Below are 14,507 nucleotides of genomic sequence, written 5' to 3' on the forward strand. Positions count from 1 at the left end.
TGATGCCAGGAGTCCCGGATTCCAGTCCGTAGCACATCATCATCCGTGCACTGGCCATAATTACGCAATGTGTGAATGCTTCCTAACTGTTTAAGCCCCAACCAACCTCTGAAACTTTTCCTTTTCTGTCTTCCATCTTGAGACGAGCTCCATACACCTATAATGCAGTGAGGTGGGAGACCCCTTTCACTGGTGTGAGTGCAGGAGTTGTACGTCCTGGAAGGGCGCTGTGTAGCCCCAATCTAAAAAACTTTTTTTTTAATTGTCAGAAAGTTACATTTCTATGCAGATACGCAGCATTATAACACATGACAATGATTAGAAAATGCAGCACTATCCACAAGCTCAGCCTGGTGATCTCTCCTGGTGTCTAGCATTGTCCTCATGTGTCTTTTACAGCCATTGTGCTCGTCCCCCTTCCGCCCCCTCCCTCCCCCTCTCTTAGTACTTTGTAAAGTTCACTCCAATCATTAGCAGATTACCCTTTAACAGAGGGAAGCTCTACAGGGGAACAAGTTTTTACTTGCCAAGGTATCCGACAAGTGTAATTGCACAAGGTCTGCTTTGTTTAATCTTCTCAATTTCACGTCAAGTCAACCTGCTGTGTACAGTCTGTGCGGCACAGTCAGAGGCTGCGGGTAGTAGTGGACACAGGGGGCGATGATCCTATGAGAGTGCAACCCAGTAGTAAAACTGGATCGACACTGCGCTGACCAACCACAGATACTCCCCAGGTAAATCTCAGATAATATTTATTTGCATATTATTTTTTTTGTATTTTTTTTTTCACGTTTTTTCATCCATGTTATATATTTTATGTTATTATTTATGAATTTCTAATTGGAAAATACCATGTAAGGCCATGTTCACATGACAGTTTTCTGTGGCCTCTATTCATTGAATAGCGGCCGCAGAAAACCCTGTCATTGCACACTATGAAGCGAGCGGCTCCGGCCGCAAGCTCTATAGCGTGCAGTGGGGAGTTCTGATGCGGGCGCGCAAGGATGCGCCGGCATCAGAACTCTGCGGCGCTAGAGATCATCCGGCCAGTACTGCAGTACTGTCCGGGATGATCTTTAATGAGATCGGCCGTTCCGTGACCTGGCCGGTCTCATACAGCGTGTGAACATAGCCTTATATTGCATGTCTGTGTTGTTTTCATCTGTTACATGCTGAGCATAGACGGCTATGGACTATATATATGTGCCTATGATTTCATACAGAAGCACAGTGCACCCTTCTAGGGGAGACAATAGTGCTGCATGAATTCTCCATACAGAGGGACACATTGTAACCTGTCCTGGAAGCTTGGACCCCAAGATCTGAGCAGTTGACCAAATATACACCATAGATCTAAATATTAAATAATACAGGCGAACCTCAGCAATATTCTTGTTTATTCACCTCTCAGAATGTGACCGGCACAATAGGAACATGTGAGTGCTCAAACATTATAATAACATGGCTGAAACTGAGATATGGCCTCTAAATAGCATACTAGATTACTAGTACAAACACACTAGTCAAAGCGCTGCTAGGCTGGGTTCACACACGTTGAGTTTCCTTCCTTGAGTTTACACCCCCAAAAAATAAAAATGCAGTAATGCTATAAACTGCAATGTGGGAATACAGCCTCAACCCACCAATTTAGGTGGGATTGGTCGACAGCAAGAGAACTTACAGCAAATTTGGCCGAACGCAAACCTGATGGCTCGGCCATTGATTACAGTTTCCTGGAAAAGACAGATGTAGCTCTAGGAGCGACAGAGGGGAGCAAACGAGCGCTGGCAGCGCTGTCAGCCCATAGCAGATAGCAGCGGTCTGCTGCCGCCATTCCTATTCCACGGAGCGACGGCAGCAGATTGTTGATATATTAGTCGTTTGTCTTTCACCATGTTGAAAGACAAACGACTGCAACGATCAGCCAACATCCTTCATGTCGGCTGATCGTTGTGTTCTATTACACAAGACGATTATTGTCCGTCATGGCCGACATTGGCCGAATACAGCTGATAATCGTTTCGTGTAATAGGGCCTTAAAGTGTCACTGTCGTGAATTTTTTTTTTGCAGAAATCAATAGTACAGGCGATTTTAAGACGCTTTGTAATTAGGTTTATTAGCCCTAAAATGCATTTTTATAATGAAAAAGCAGTTCGAAGCTCTCCCCCCTGTCTTCATTGTTCTCCTATGGAGAGAGCTAAATAAAAGACCAAAACAGGACAAAAAAGAGTTAATCTACAAATACATCGCCCTTTATCTCCTCTGACAGTCACCACTGACCTCTCTGAGCTCTGATTACAGCTGTCACCCAGCTCTGTGTCTGTAATCCTCTGTTATCTGCTTTCTGCTGTCGGCTAACTCCTTCAAATCCATTCCTGGCTTTGGCTTCAAAAATCTGTCAGATAAATCTCTCTGTGTAAAGGCACCCTAAGAGTCTGGCAGTAGATAAAGCTATTGACAGCTATTCCTCCCATATACACATACAAGCTTGGCTCCTGTGAGCAGCCCCATGTTCTCAGCAGGAGGAGAGAAATTATCTGATGCCACTGATCTGACACTGATTCTCTCTTATGACGTTGCCATTGAGGGAGATTTGGAAGATCACTATATGGCTAGGTTCATACTATGTAAAAATGACAGCCATCTTAATAATTGGGGTCATTGCACAGATAACATCCATATTTGCACAATGACAACTGTTATTATTACATAGTGTGAACTTGTGCCCGTGGTGAGCGTCAAGATTGGCCTCAGGACTCCGCCAGGCTCTGGGATCTCCGACGCTGACACGTCACAACCCAGCTGTGGATCTGTCCGCTCAGCCAGTCAGTGACTGGGCTGGACGCTGCTCCAGTAGCTGAGTGGCAGTCCATCAGTCAGGACAGGCCTTTTCCCCCCGAGTTGTGACGTCATCACAACTTGGGGGGAAAATGCCTTCCAGCAAGGGTCCCAACACTCTCACCTACTACGGTATGTGACCCCCTCCCCCCACTTGTTTCTTGTACTTGTAATTTACCAGTAATTGCAGGTTATTATACAGCACACATCTACTATTCATTGCCGTGTACTATGTATTGATTTCACCCCTACATTGCTTACGGCTTTTATTATTATACACCTATTAAACACATCATTGGTATTTAGTACGTCTGATTGTTTTACATGATAATCTCCATAGTGTAGAGCTGAGAAGTGGCAATTATTTATAATATACACCAAAGGCGAACAAGGTTATAGAGTAAATCCCTGGACAAGCAATCCATACTTTACACATATGATGGATGTGATAACCCACAAAGGTGTCCCCCGAGCCGCTATGCACGTCCACATGAGACAATACATGCAATCCCTCCCAACATGTACATGTGAATACTCATATAAGGCCACTATGTATAACACACAGCTGAGCCTACTAATTTAGGTCTAATAGGCTGATGATCTATTGCGAAGATGGAAAACCTTCGGCCCTCCAGCTGTTGCAAAACTACAATTCCCATTATGCCTCGACAGCCAAAGCTAAAGCTTTGGCTGTCCAGGCATGATGTAAATTGTAGTTTTGCAACAGCTATAAGACCGAAGGTTCCCATCCCTAATCCAATGTGTATGGGGACACCTGACTATACCCAATGCCAAATGTTGAATCCAATATGCCATAGAAGCTGCTGTCCATGGTCTCCCTCACACACACGTATTTCACATACAGTTGTGGATTTGCAATTGCAAAAGTAAAAGACTCACTGATTTCTATGTCCCCATGCCCAAATCTGGGGTTTTCACTGCTCCCTGTTGGGGGTTGCAATCTGTTCCGTAAAAATTGATGACCTGCACTTATTTGGCCCAGGGTGCCCATGGAAGTCAGTGGGTCAGTGAAAAATATGGTTGGCATATGGATAACTGTTCCCTGTCTCTATATGTGTATTGGTTGCCCTAGACTCCAACCGGCGGCCATCTGGTGTTGTCTGCGAATCTGTGTACATGGATGACATACACATCATAGGGATGCACTGGGGGAGGAGGGGGGGGGGTTCAAACTCAGTTCCATTGAAGTTTAATTGCAAACCACACCTGAACTGGAGATAAGAGAGGGGGAAAAGTCGCCATGTTTTTGTAGTGCTGGATAACCCCTTTAATCATGGCCGTTGTTGCGAATTGCAACATGGGCTGTGATTAATTGAAAATATACACTCACCGGCCACTTTATTAGGTACACCTGTCCAACTGCACGTTACCACGTTAATTTCTAATCAGCCAATCACATGGCGGCAACTCAGTGCATTTAGGCATGTAGACATGGTCAAGACAATCTCCTGCAGTTCAAACCGAGCATCAGTATGGGGAAGAAAGGTGATCTGAGTGCCTTTGAACGTGGCATGGTTTACAGAGAATGGTCCGAAAAAGAAAAAACATCCAGTGAGCAGCAGTTCTGTGGGCGGAAATGCCTTGTTGATGCCAGAGGTCAGAGGAGAATGGGCAGACTGGTTCGAGCTGATAGAAAGGCAACAGTGACTCAAATAGCCAACCGTTACAACCAAGGTAGGCAGAAGAGCATCTCTGAACGCACAGTATGTCGAACTTTGAGGCAGATGGGCTACAGCAGCAGCAGAAGACCACCCGTTACTAGCATGGTGTACCTAATAAAGTTGCCGGTGAGTGTACATTGCACTGACGTCAATGGAATCCCGGCCGGAGTGTATACACTCTGTATACACTCCAGCCAGGATTCCAAGAGGCCGCAGACAAAACTGACATGTCAGTTTTGTGCGGTTGCTATTCATTGGACAGCGGACGCACAACACAGACAGTTCAGACAATGTAAAGAGCGGCTCTGGGTGCACTTTACATTGTCTGCTATGGGTAATTGGGATGCGGAATTCGCCGTTCTGTGACATGGCAGGGTCACAGAACGGCCGGTGTCATACTGTGTGTGAACCCGGCCTTACTGTGTAATAGGACCTTTAATCTCCCTGACTCCCCCATATACATGCAAACTCAGCTCAGCCAAGCATACATGTGTTTCAACAGCAAGGAAAAATAAGCTACTGCCATGGCTATGCAATGCCGTATCCCCTGTGAGAAGAAAGAATCAACTATGCTGCAATTCAACATTCTGACAAGAAGGGACAAGCATGCAATAAACTTCAATGAGGAGTGACAGCACGTGCATTGTCTGCTGTCCCTGAGCACATGGGACTAACCCCAGTCCATTCTCAGAATTGTTCAGGGTTCTTGCAGTCTAACCCCCAACTATCAATGCTTTATGGCCTATCTTGTCATTAGGTTACTAGAGATTATATTTGGAAACCAGCTAGGCTACTACAATTGGATATTGTAACTCTCTGAAGGTTGAACAAGTAATAATGGCTATGATACCAATAATCAGAGGTTTGATGACGCCAGAAAGAAATGCAAAATGTAATTGCAATTGAAGTTTATGGTGGTATGTTCTGTCCTTCAAAGCATACTCATTCCTCTACATCAGGGGTAGGGAACCTTGGCTCTCCAGCTGTTTCAAAACTACAACTCTCATCATGCCTCGACTGCTAAAGCTTTGGCTGTCCAGGCATGATGGGAGTTATAGTTTTGCAACAGCTGGAGAGCCAAGGTTCCTTACCCCTGCTCTACATGCATGTCCCACTACACGCTCACCTACTACGTGCTTCATTTACGAGTAATTTACCAGTAATTGTATGTTATTATATACATAAATCTTCTTTGTTGTGTACAAGGTATGCATTTTGCACTTATTACCAGTACTGCTTATTGCTTAAAGGAGTTATCCAGTGTTACAAAAACATGACTCTTCCAGAGACAACACGACTCTTGTCTCCAGTTCAGGTGTATTTTGCAAGTAAGCTCCATCCACTTCAATGGAACTGAGTAGCAAACTGGAGACAAGAGTGGTGCTGTCTCTGGACGAAAGTGGCCATGTTTCTCTAACGTTCGATAACCCCTTTAAAGCGACTCTGTACCCACAATGTGCCTCCGCCAAACCGCTTGTACCTTCGGATAGCTGCTTTTAATACAAGATCTGTCCTGGGGTCCGTTCGGCAGGTGATGCAGTTATTGTCCTAAAAAACAACTTTTAAAATTCTGTTTATAATAAATGAGTAACCTAGTAGTATTGATCTCCTGTTGTTAGATATGCAGCAGAAAGTGGGCAGACTGACACCCGAGGCTGAGCTGGCGAGACGATGCCTACAACTGAGCGAGGAACGTGGTCAGCCAGAGAGGTTGGACCATTCCACCCATGAGTGGAAAGCCCTCCATCTGGCTTCCTGGAATGGGAACACTCGTTTTGTTAAACAACTCCTACAACAAGGAGAAAAGATTGAGGACAGGTAGGTGTATATAGCCACTTATGCCCCCTCACACCTCAATGGCTCGGTCTCTTTTGCAGATATAAATCTTGAGAACACAAGGATTTGTTGGGTTCCAATGTCCATTCAAGAAGTCGATTCTTCTCCGTCCTTAAGTGTTAATCCTATGCACACGCTGGCCATTATTGACACATTAAATAGGCGACCGGGCAACCGAAAGGAGATGCCAGGACAATGGATGTGATTTCAATGAGAGGAATGTTGGAGACATACGGGGACATTTCTGACATTCAAGCCATTACTTACGCTGGCTGTGCCGGGACTTGACAAAGCAATTATTGTTAATCCTTAAAAGAGATTCGTTTCCAGTCATAAGAGATCTATAGGAGTTTATAACGTTGTTGATTTGCCAATGTTAGCCTGCTTTATATAATAATAATAATAATAATAATAATAATAATATTTACGTCTGGTTCTGCAGTTCACTGCATGGAAATAAGCAGCAATCTTAGGCAGCTACTGAGAGTACATACAAAGCTGTGCCAAGTGTATAAAAAAGAGCAATTGGTCACTTATATCATGTGATCAGTAAGAGTGAGGGGACTCAAACCCCCACCAATCTTCTAATGATTGGTTATCTTAGGCTTTGTTCACATATGCATTGTTTTCCCATTCATCGGTTCCACCAATAAAGCAGAAGTATGGAAAAAGAATTAAAGGGGTAGTTCACCCAAATTTTTTTTCTTTTAAATCAACTGCTGCCATGAAGTGCCAGAGATTTGTAATTTACTTCTATTAAAAAATCTCAAGCCTTCCAGTACTTATCAGCTGCTGTATGCCCAACAGGAAGTTGTATTATTTCTAGTCTGGAGAGCAGGAGAGGTTTTCTATGGGGATTTGCTACTGCTCTGGACAGTTCCTGACATGGACAAAGGAGGCAACAGAGAGCACTTTGTCAGACAGGAAAGAAAACACCACTTCCTGCTGGACACACAGCAGCTGATAAGTACTGGAAGACTTAAGATTTTTTAATAGAAGTGAATTACAAATCTCTGGCACTTCATGGCACCAGTTGATTTGAAAGAAAAAATTTTTTGGTGGACTACCCCTTTAAGCTAAAATTCCCCCCCGCCCTATTAAAAATCATTTGCCTTACACATCCATGGGAAGGTAACTTGATGGGTGGCGGGTTCTAGCATTATTATTTCCATTGTCCGCATTAGGCCATGCTCACACCTTCACTGACTGCTCTTGTAAGCAGCTTTTACATCACATTGAGGCTAGGTTCATACTATTCATTGTGCAAATAACGTGTTATTTAAAAAATAATGGACGTTATTTGCGCAATGACGGCTGTAATTATGAAGGACGGGTGTCATTATTACTTAGTGTGAGCCTAGCCTGAGTTCTGTCCCTACATTCACAGATGTATTCAGGCCTTTCTCTTGCCATCCCTCAGGAACTCTGCAATCTGTCATCTGAGGCGAGATGCTCATCTCTCCTCATGGCAGATGTGGCCCTTTTTCAAGCTGTACACAAATAGACTGCAAGAATACTGGATGCATTAATAGTCCTTACAAGCCATAGTATATGGACACTATATGGGAAAAAAATCAACCTAATATCAGGAAGCTGGATGAATAGAAGACTGAAAGCAGTAGATTGACATGGGTGGTGCTATGCAGAACTCCTCCTTTCCACAGGCATAACAGTATTTTTTTCCTACAAAACATACCACATTACCAGTAAACCTTCGGCTGTCCAGGCATGATGGGAAATGTAGTTTTACAACAGCTGGAGCGCCAAAGGTTCCCCATCGCTGGTATAAACCAACACAATCATTGAGGGGGGCACTTTAGATTTTCCTATGACATCCCCTCCTCCCAAGCGACTTATGGATTTCTCATAAAAATCCTTGTATTGAATTGTTTTCAGATTATCATAGGCTGATAAAACATATCTATTGTCTTCTTCAGGGATGATCTTGGCTGGACCCCTCTTCACTGTGCAGCATCCAATGGTCACTTAGCTACAGCAAAGCTCTTGATCCAGAGAGGAGCTTCAGTGAATGCAGAGGACGCTTCGGGCTGCACTCCTCTCCACCATGCTGCATGGAGCGGCCATACACACTTAACCGATATGCTGTTAAACCGTAGCTCCAGCCCTACAGCCCCTACAATAGGAGGTCTAACAGGTTTACACCTAGCTGCAGCCAATGGCCATACACTCATTGTACAGTTATTGCTGAAGAAAAATATAGACCCGTGTATTGGGGACAACAACAAGTGGAGTCCATTGCACTGGGCAACCGTGAGCAATCAAGTCCATATCATGGATCTGTTATGTGAACACAATGTCTCCCTCGATCTGGAGGCTTTGGGGAATTTGACCCCTTTGCATGTTGCAGCTGAGACTGGAAAATTGGAGGCTCTGAACTACCTCCTGGAAAAAGGAGTCGATGTGAACGTTCAAGACCTGCTGGGCAGGACAGCATTGGCAATTTCAGCTAGTAATGGAAATTTAGAGGTATGTATTAGGGCATGACAAACACACAAACAAGTGACACCCCCCCCCCCCCTTCCTCTACGTATACCCCCAGACCCGGTACACACTTTTAGTAACTAAAACATCTTTGTTTACTTAGGCCTCATTCACGCAATCTGTGCTGTAAAAAAATAGGTCATGTCCTAGTGCGGAGGAGGATCGTGGCACGGATCCCGCAATAGAAGTGCAGCCCCCCGCCGCCTAGCAGCAGTGACGACAGGAGCAAATAAATTGACAACTACTTGACTACTTCCCCCATACCGGCCGGCTTATACACTTCACCAGAAGTAACATGGGCTACGCTGGTCCGTGCTGGCGCCGGGAGAAGAAGGCAACAAGGGACAACGCCACTAACCGGCCGGCACGGGGGAAGTAGATGAGTAGTTGTCAGTTTATGCGCTCCTGTCATGTCTGCTGCTGTGTGGCGGCAGGGGGGGGGATGCACTTCTATTTGGTGATCTGTGCCGAAATCTTCCTCCGCACTAGAACATGTCCTATTTTTTTATAGCACGGATCGTGGTGGGGGTCGCGGCATGGATCATGTGAATGAATTGATTTGAATGGGTTCTAAAATTGTCTGTGGTCGTGGATCGGCGATGATGGACAATTTTACGGGACGTGTGAAAGGAATCTGATGTTCTTATTTATTGTACTCAAGAAATGCGAGACAAGTAGTAAACCCAAGTCTTTGATCTGGAAGACAAACACAAATGCTTGAAGTCTAGGTGACTTATACATGGAAGAGTCTTAGGGCCTTATTACACCAACAGATTATCTGACAGATTTTTTTAAGCCAAAGCCAGGAGTGGATTTGAAAAGGGGAGAAATCTCAGTCTTCCCTATATTACTTGTTCTCTATTTATAATCCATTCCTGGCTTTGGCTCAAAAAATCTGTCAGATAATCTGTTGGCATAATAGGCCCTTAGGCTACCCATAAGTTTTAACCCCTTTAAGTTCTTTAAGAGTAACTATCACTTTAAAGACTGTATCTGATTATTCTCTTTGTCTCCTTCCTCTTTTCGGGTAGATTGTTCAGTCACTTTTGGATAATAAAGCTCAGCTGAACATTGCAGATAATCATGGACGCACGGCCCTACACAAAGCTGCGGCAGCGGGACATCTAGATGTAGTACGGACGCTCGTCCAGAACGGGGCCTCACTGAATATTAAGGACAGCCTGGGCCTCACACCAATGCAGAGAGCAGCCATGATGGGACACAGTCAAGTATCTACATATCTGCAGGGGGCACTACCCACAGTTCAGAATATACTTTAATCCTGACCCTGAAAATGACTATATTTTGTAGCACAAATGATTTCAATGGAACTGTGTTTGAAACCCCACCCAATCTGGAGACAAGAGAGGGGGAAAAGTGGCCATGTTTTTGTAGCGCTGGATAACCCCTTTAAATTTCCCCAACCCTGGGCTCTGCTGCTCAATAGGATAGAGTTGAATAGTAAATAGTTATACTTCTTATATCGGATGTCCTGTATTTTCTGCATTTTTATTTAAAGCCTAACTGTCATCATTTTTTTTTATTGCAGAAATCAGTAGTATAAGCAATTTTAAGAAACTCTGTAATAGGTTTTATCAGCCAAAAAAGCCTCCTTCTGTCCTCAAGAAGCAATCTCCCAGCCTCCCCCCCTGACTTCTTATCTGTGCATTATCAGGCAAACACGTCTTCATTAGAGAAGCCAGTGAAGACGGGTTCTGCTCTCTCCATTCTATCCTTATGGAGGGGGGAGGGGCTGAAGGAGATGAGGGAGCAGGAAGAGGTGACATGAAGGTCAGCTGTTTGTAGACTCTCTGGGCACCTAAACCACAGGATTCTGGGGTCAGAAAGGTCAGTGCTTATCTATGAACTTACTGAGAGAAGATTGCAGGGTGTTGTGCTGTGCAGGACTGCTCCGTGCTCAGTCACTCCTAACAGCCCCTCCCCTCTCCATAGCCACATAATGGAGACAGAAATCCTGCTTCATCTAATGTGAGGGGGGAGGCTGGGAGATTGCTTTTTCAGTCCAGAAGGAAACTCTTTTAGTACATAAAACCTATTACAAAGTTTCTTAAAATCGCTTGTACTGTTGATATTTATTGTTTTAAAAAAAATGACCCTGAAATGACAGTTACGCTTTAATTATTGCATCATCTGAAGTGCCTGTTGTCAGATTTATGCCTCATGCATCAGAACCCTTCCATTTAAAGAAAAGTAATGTCGCTATAAGAGGGGAGTAAGGCCGTATTACACGCCACGATTAAAGAGGAGGAAGCGAGGTTGACCTGTCAGATCAGTGCTCACTTCCTCCTCGCTCCCCAATCGCTGTTTGTGCTATTACATGCACAGACAGCGAGCCGGGGCCACAGCAGGAGGGGCTGTCTGGATGATCCTTAGGGCCCTATTTCACCGGACGGTTAACGTTTGTATAATCGTTAACGATTAACGATCTCAAACGACCGCTATTGTGAAAGACCTGAAAACGATCACTCATTTCCATGGAACGATAATCGTTACTTATGATCGTAATTGCGATAGTTTTTTATTCGCTATTTATTCACTATTGCGGTTCAGGGAAGAAAAAGAGTGCTGCACCTCACACCTATGGCTGATACTAGTACCTCTCGGCTAAATAAAAAACACATCAGAATTTTGTGAATGAATTGATCAAGCTATACTGCCCCATGTACCTCGTGCCGGTATCTGATACACATGGGTCACCTATGTGTATCAGATACCGGCACGAGGTACATGGGGCAGTATGGCTTGATCAATTCATACACAAAATTCTGATGTGTTTTTTATTTAGCCGAGAGGTACTAGTATCAGCCATAGGTGTGAGGTGCAGCACTCTTTTTCTTCCCTGAACCGTTATTCACTATTGCGTTCATATCTATTGCGAACGACCGAACGACGTCTTATTCAATGCGAACGATTTGCGAATGTTTTGCGAATGAGCAACGATAAAAATAGGTCCAGGTCTTATAAAGCCATCAACGATTTCTCGTTCGGTCGTTAATCGTTAACTGCATTTCAACCAAACGATTATCGTTTAGATTCGAACGATTTAACTATAGTCTGAACGATAATCGTCCGGTTGAATAGGGCCCTTAGATTGTCTGGATGGCCCATTGAAGAGAGCAGCCATCTGCTGCCCCCCTCCTATTGCATGGAACAATGGCCTGCAGACCCTTGATATCGTGATTGGGATTTTTTGAACTGTTGAAAGACCACAATCAGCTGACATCATGCATGTCGGCTAATCGTGGTCTTTTAACAGCCACTATAAGGGTCCATTTACACAGAAAGATTATCTGACAGATTATCTGGCTTTGAAGCCAAAGTCAGAAACAGACTATAAACAGAGATCAGGTCATAAAGGAAAGCCTGAGATTTCTCCTCTTTTCAAATCCATTCCTGGCCTTGGCTTCAAATCTTTGGCAGATAATCTGTCAGATAATCTTTCTGCGTAAATGGAGCCTTATGGTGCGTTTACACAGGCAGATTTATCTGACAGATTTTGGAAGCCAAAACCAGGAATGGATTTGAAAAAAGGAGAAATCTCAGTCTTTCCTTTATGACCCGTTCCCTGTTTATGGTCTGTTCCTGGCTTTGGCTTAAAAAATCTGTCAGATAAATCTGCCTGTGTAAACGCACCATTACACCAAACAATTAACGTCCAAGTACAGCTTATAATCATTTGGTGTAATAGGGCCCTAAGCTACAGAAAGACTTCATTGCCACTGGTTTATCTCCAATGAGAACAAAAGGACTGGGTGCCAATATTCAACATGCCCAATCCTTATGTCCCCAAGACCATTTTATACATAAAAAAGATAGCAGAATTTGAATCACTCTAATGAGTTTTGAGGCTTCTACTCAAAGGAGAAGTCTGGCTAAAATCAAAACTACAGTGTCGGCAGGGGGTAGGGGACACTTAATAAAGAAACTATGCTTACCAGACCTCGTGCCTGTGCTGCGCCTCCTGGCTTTAGGGTACGTCGCGACTCAGCCGAGATGTCGTGAAAGAGTAGGATTTAGCCGGCTCAGCCAATCAGTGTCCCGTCCCAGTCACTGACTGGCTGAGTGGGGCATCCGTCAGCTGGGTTGTGATGTAGCAGGAGGGGAAATAAGAAGAGTGTGGGCAGGGGTGCAGAAGCGGGACACAGCGCAGCCACCAGGACAGGTAAATATACCTTCTTTATTATGTTCCCCCCACCCCCTGCCTGGATTGACCCACCCGCTGGACTATAAGCTAGATATAGCATATATTGTGAATATAAAACCTAGTTGTGTTATGTCTCTACACACTCATATATATCAGTATTCACAGATTACATATTATATATCAGGATGCAAATTAAAATTATTAAATTGCATTTTCACTTCAGTCATTTGACATTACTTGTCCACATGAATAAGACCCACTGTGACTACAGGTAATAGCCGCCATTATACTTCGCCTTCACTGACCCCCAATGCCATATACATACAATATATATCACATTCACCCCCGCTGTCTCTATTTCTCTTGGTGTTTCTTATTATGAACCACAAAGCCCAGCACGTACATTGCTATGGATAAAAGTCAGGTGCTGCATTTTCCCATTTTTCAGCAATATTTCGGCAAATGACAACTTTTCCTTCAGGATTAAAATAAGCCGATATATATCTTCATGTAATAAAATGAGTTTGTTTTATTTTCAGCCATAACTGACTAATATTGTTGTTTACAACTAAACTTCATTATCACTGGAAGAGGCTACTTAACATGCGGCACAATGCCATTGTAATGCATCACATGTCTATCTGCATTCTCCTTGTCTTACCCCATAACAATTCCGGCATGTCGGTCTTTTGTTCATGTGTGGGAATAGCGTGTTCTCATTGCTTCTGGGAAAGTGAATGAATCATACTCAAAAGGTTTTATAGTAACCATGGTAGAGTCACAGTGAGCTCTAGTGACCCCTGCTGGCTGCTCTGTGTTACTGCATTATAGCTGCAGATCTGCATTCCAAGTATCTGGCCTGAAGGACGCCCCACGTATCTGATATCAACTGTAAATTCTGTATAAAAAAAATAAACAATAATAATAATAATAGCAATGAATTTACATGCAAAAATAATCATCAACATCATCATCATCTATCTGCAACTATACGGGCTAGTCACAAGATGGCAGAACTTTATCTACATCATTTTTCTTTTCTGGGTCCTAAAAGAAGCTTACAGCACTCAGATATCTCAAGGATAAAACCAGCATTAAGACCCAAAAGCAGCATTAAGACCCAGAGACAAAAACCAAAGCTAAGCAGATAATAAATAAGAAGCAAAAGCAGTACAAACTGGGATGAACAGCGACCACCGATACTGAAACAAAGGCCGACATAAAGACTAGCTACAAAACTAGCTCCACCAGACTGACCAAGGTAACGCAGGAGCATCACCAGACTGACCAAGGGGATGCGGGGCCTCACCAGACTGACCAAGGGGACGCCGGGGCCTCACCAGACTGACCAAGGGGACACCGGGGCCTCACCAGACTGACCAAGGCAATGCCGGGGCCTCACCAGACTGACCAAGGGGACGCCGGGGCCTCACCAGACTGACCGAGGGGACGCCAGGGCCTCACCAGACTGACCAAGGGGACG

The 14,507-nt window shown here is 44.1% G+C and overlaps 1 protein-coding gene across 1 annotated transcript; it reads left to right on the forward strand.

Moving 5' to 3' along the window:
- The first annotated feature begins 604 nt into the window (after nt 1-604).
- Nucleotides 605-10,339, forward strand: ANKRD65 (ankyrin repeat domain 65). The gene is made up of 4 exons (XM_069948432.1): nt 605-734; nt 6,141-6,339; nt 8,295-8,844; nt 9,891-10,339. The coding sequence occupies exons 2-4, from the start codon at nt 6,143-6,145 to the stop codon at nt 10,137-10,139; spliced, it is 996 nt and encodes a 331-aa protein (XP_069804533.1). The 5' UTR covers nt 605-734; nt 6,141-6,142; the 3' UTR covers nt 10,140-10,339.
- The last annotated feature ends 4,168 nt before the right edge of the window (nt 10,340-14,507 follow it).

Source organism: Dendropsophus ebraccatus, chromosome 12 (assembly GCF_027789765.1).
Source record: "Dendropsophus ebraccatus isolate aDenEbr1 chromosome 12, aDenEbr1.pat, whole genome shotgun sequence".
Taxonomy (NCBI): domain Eukaryota; kingdom Metazoa; phylum Chordata; class Amphibia; order Anura; family Hylidae; genus Dendropsophus; species Dendropsophus ebraccatus.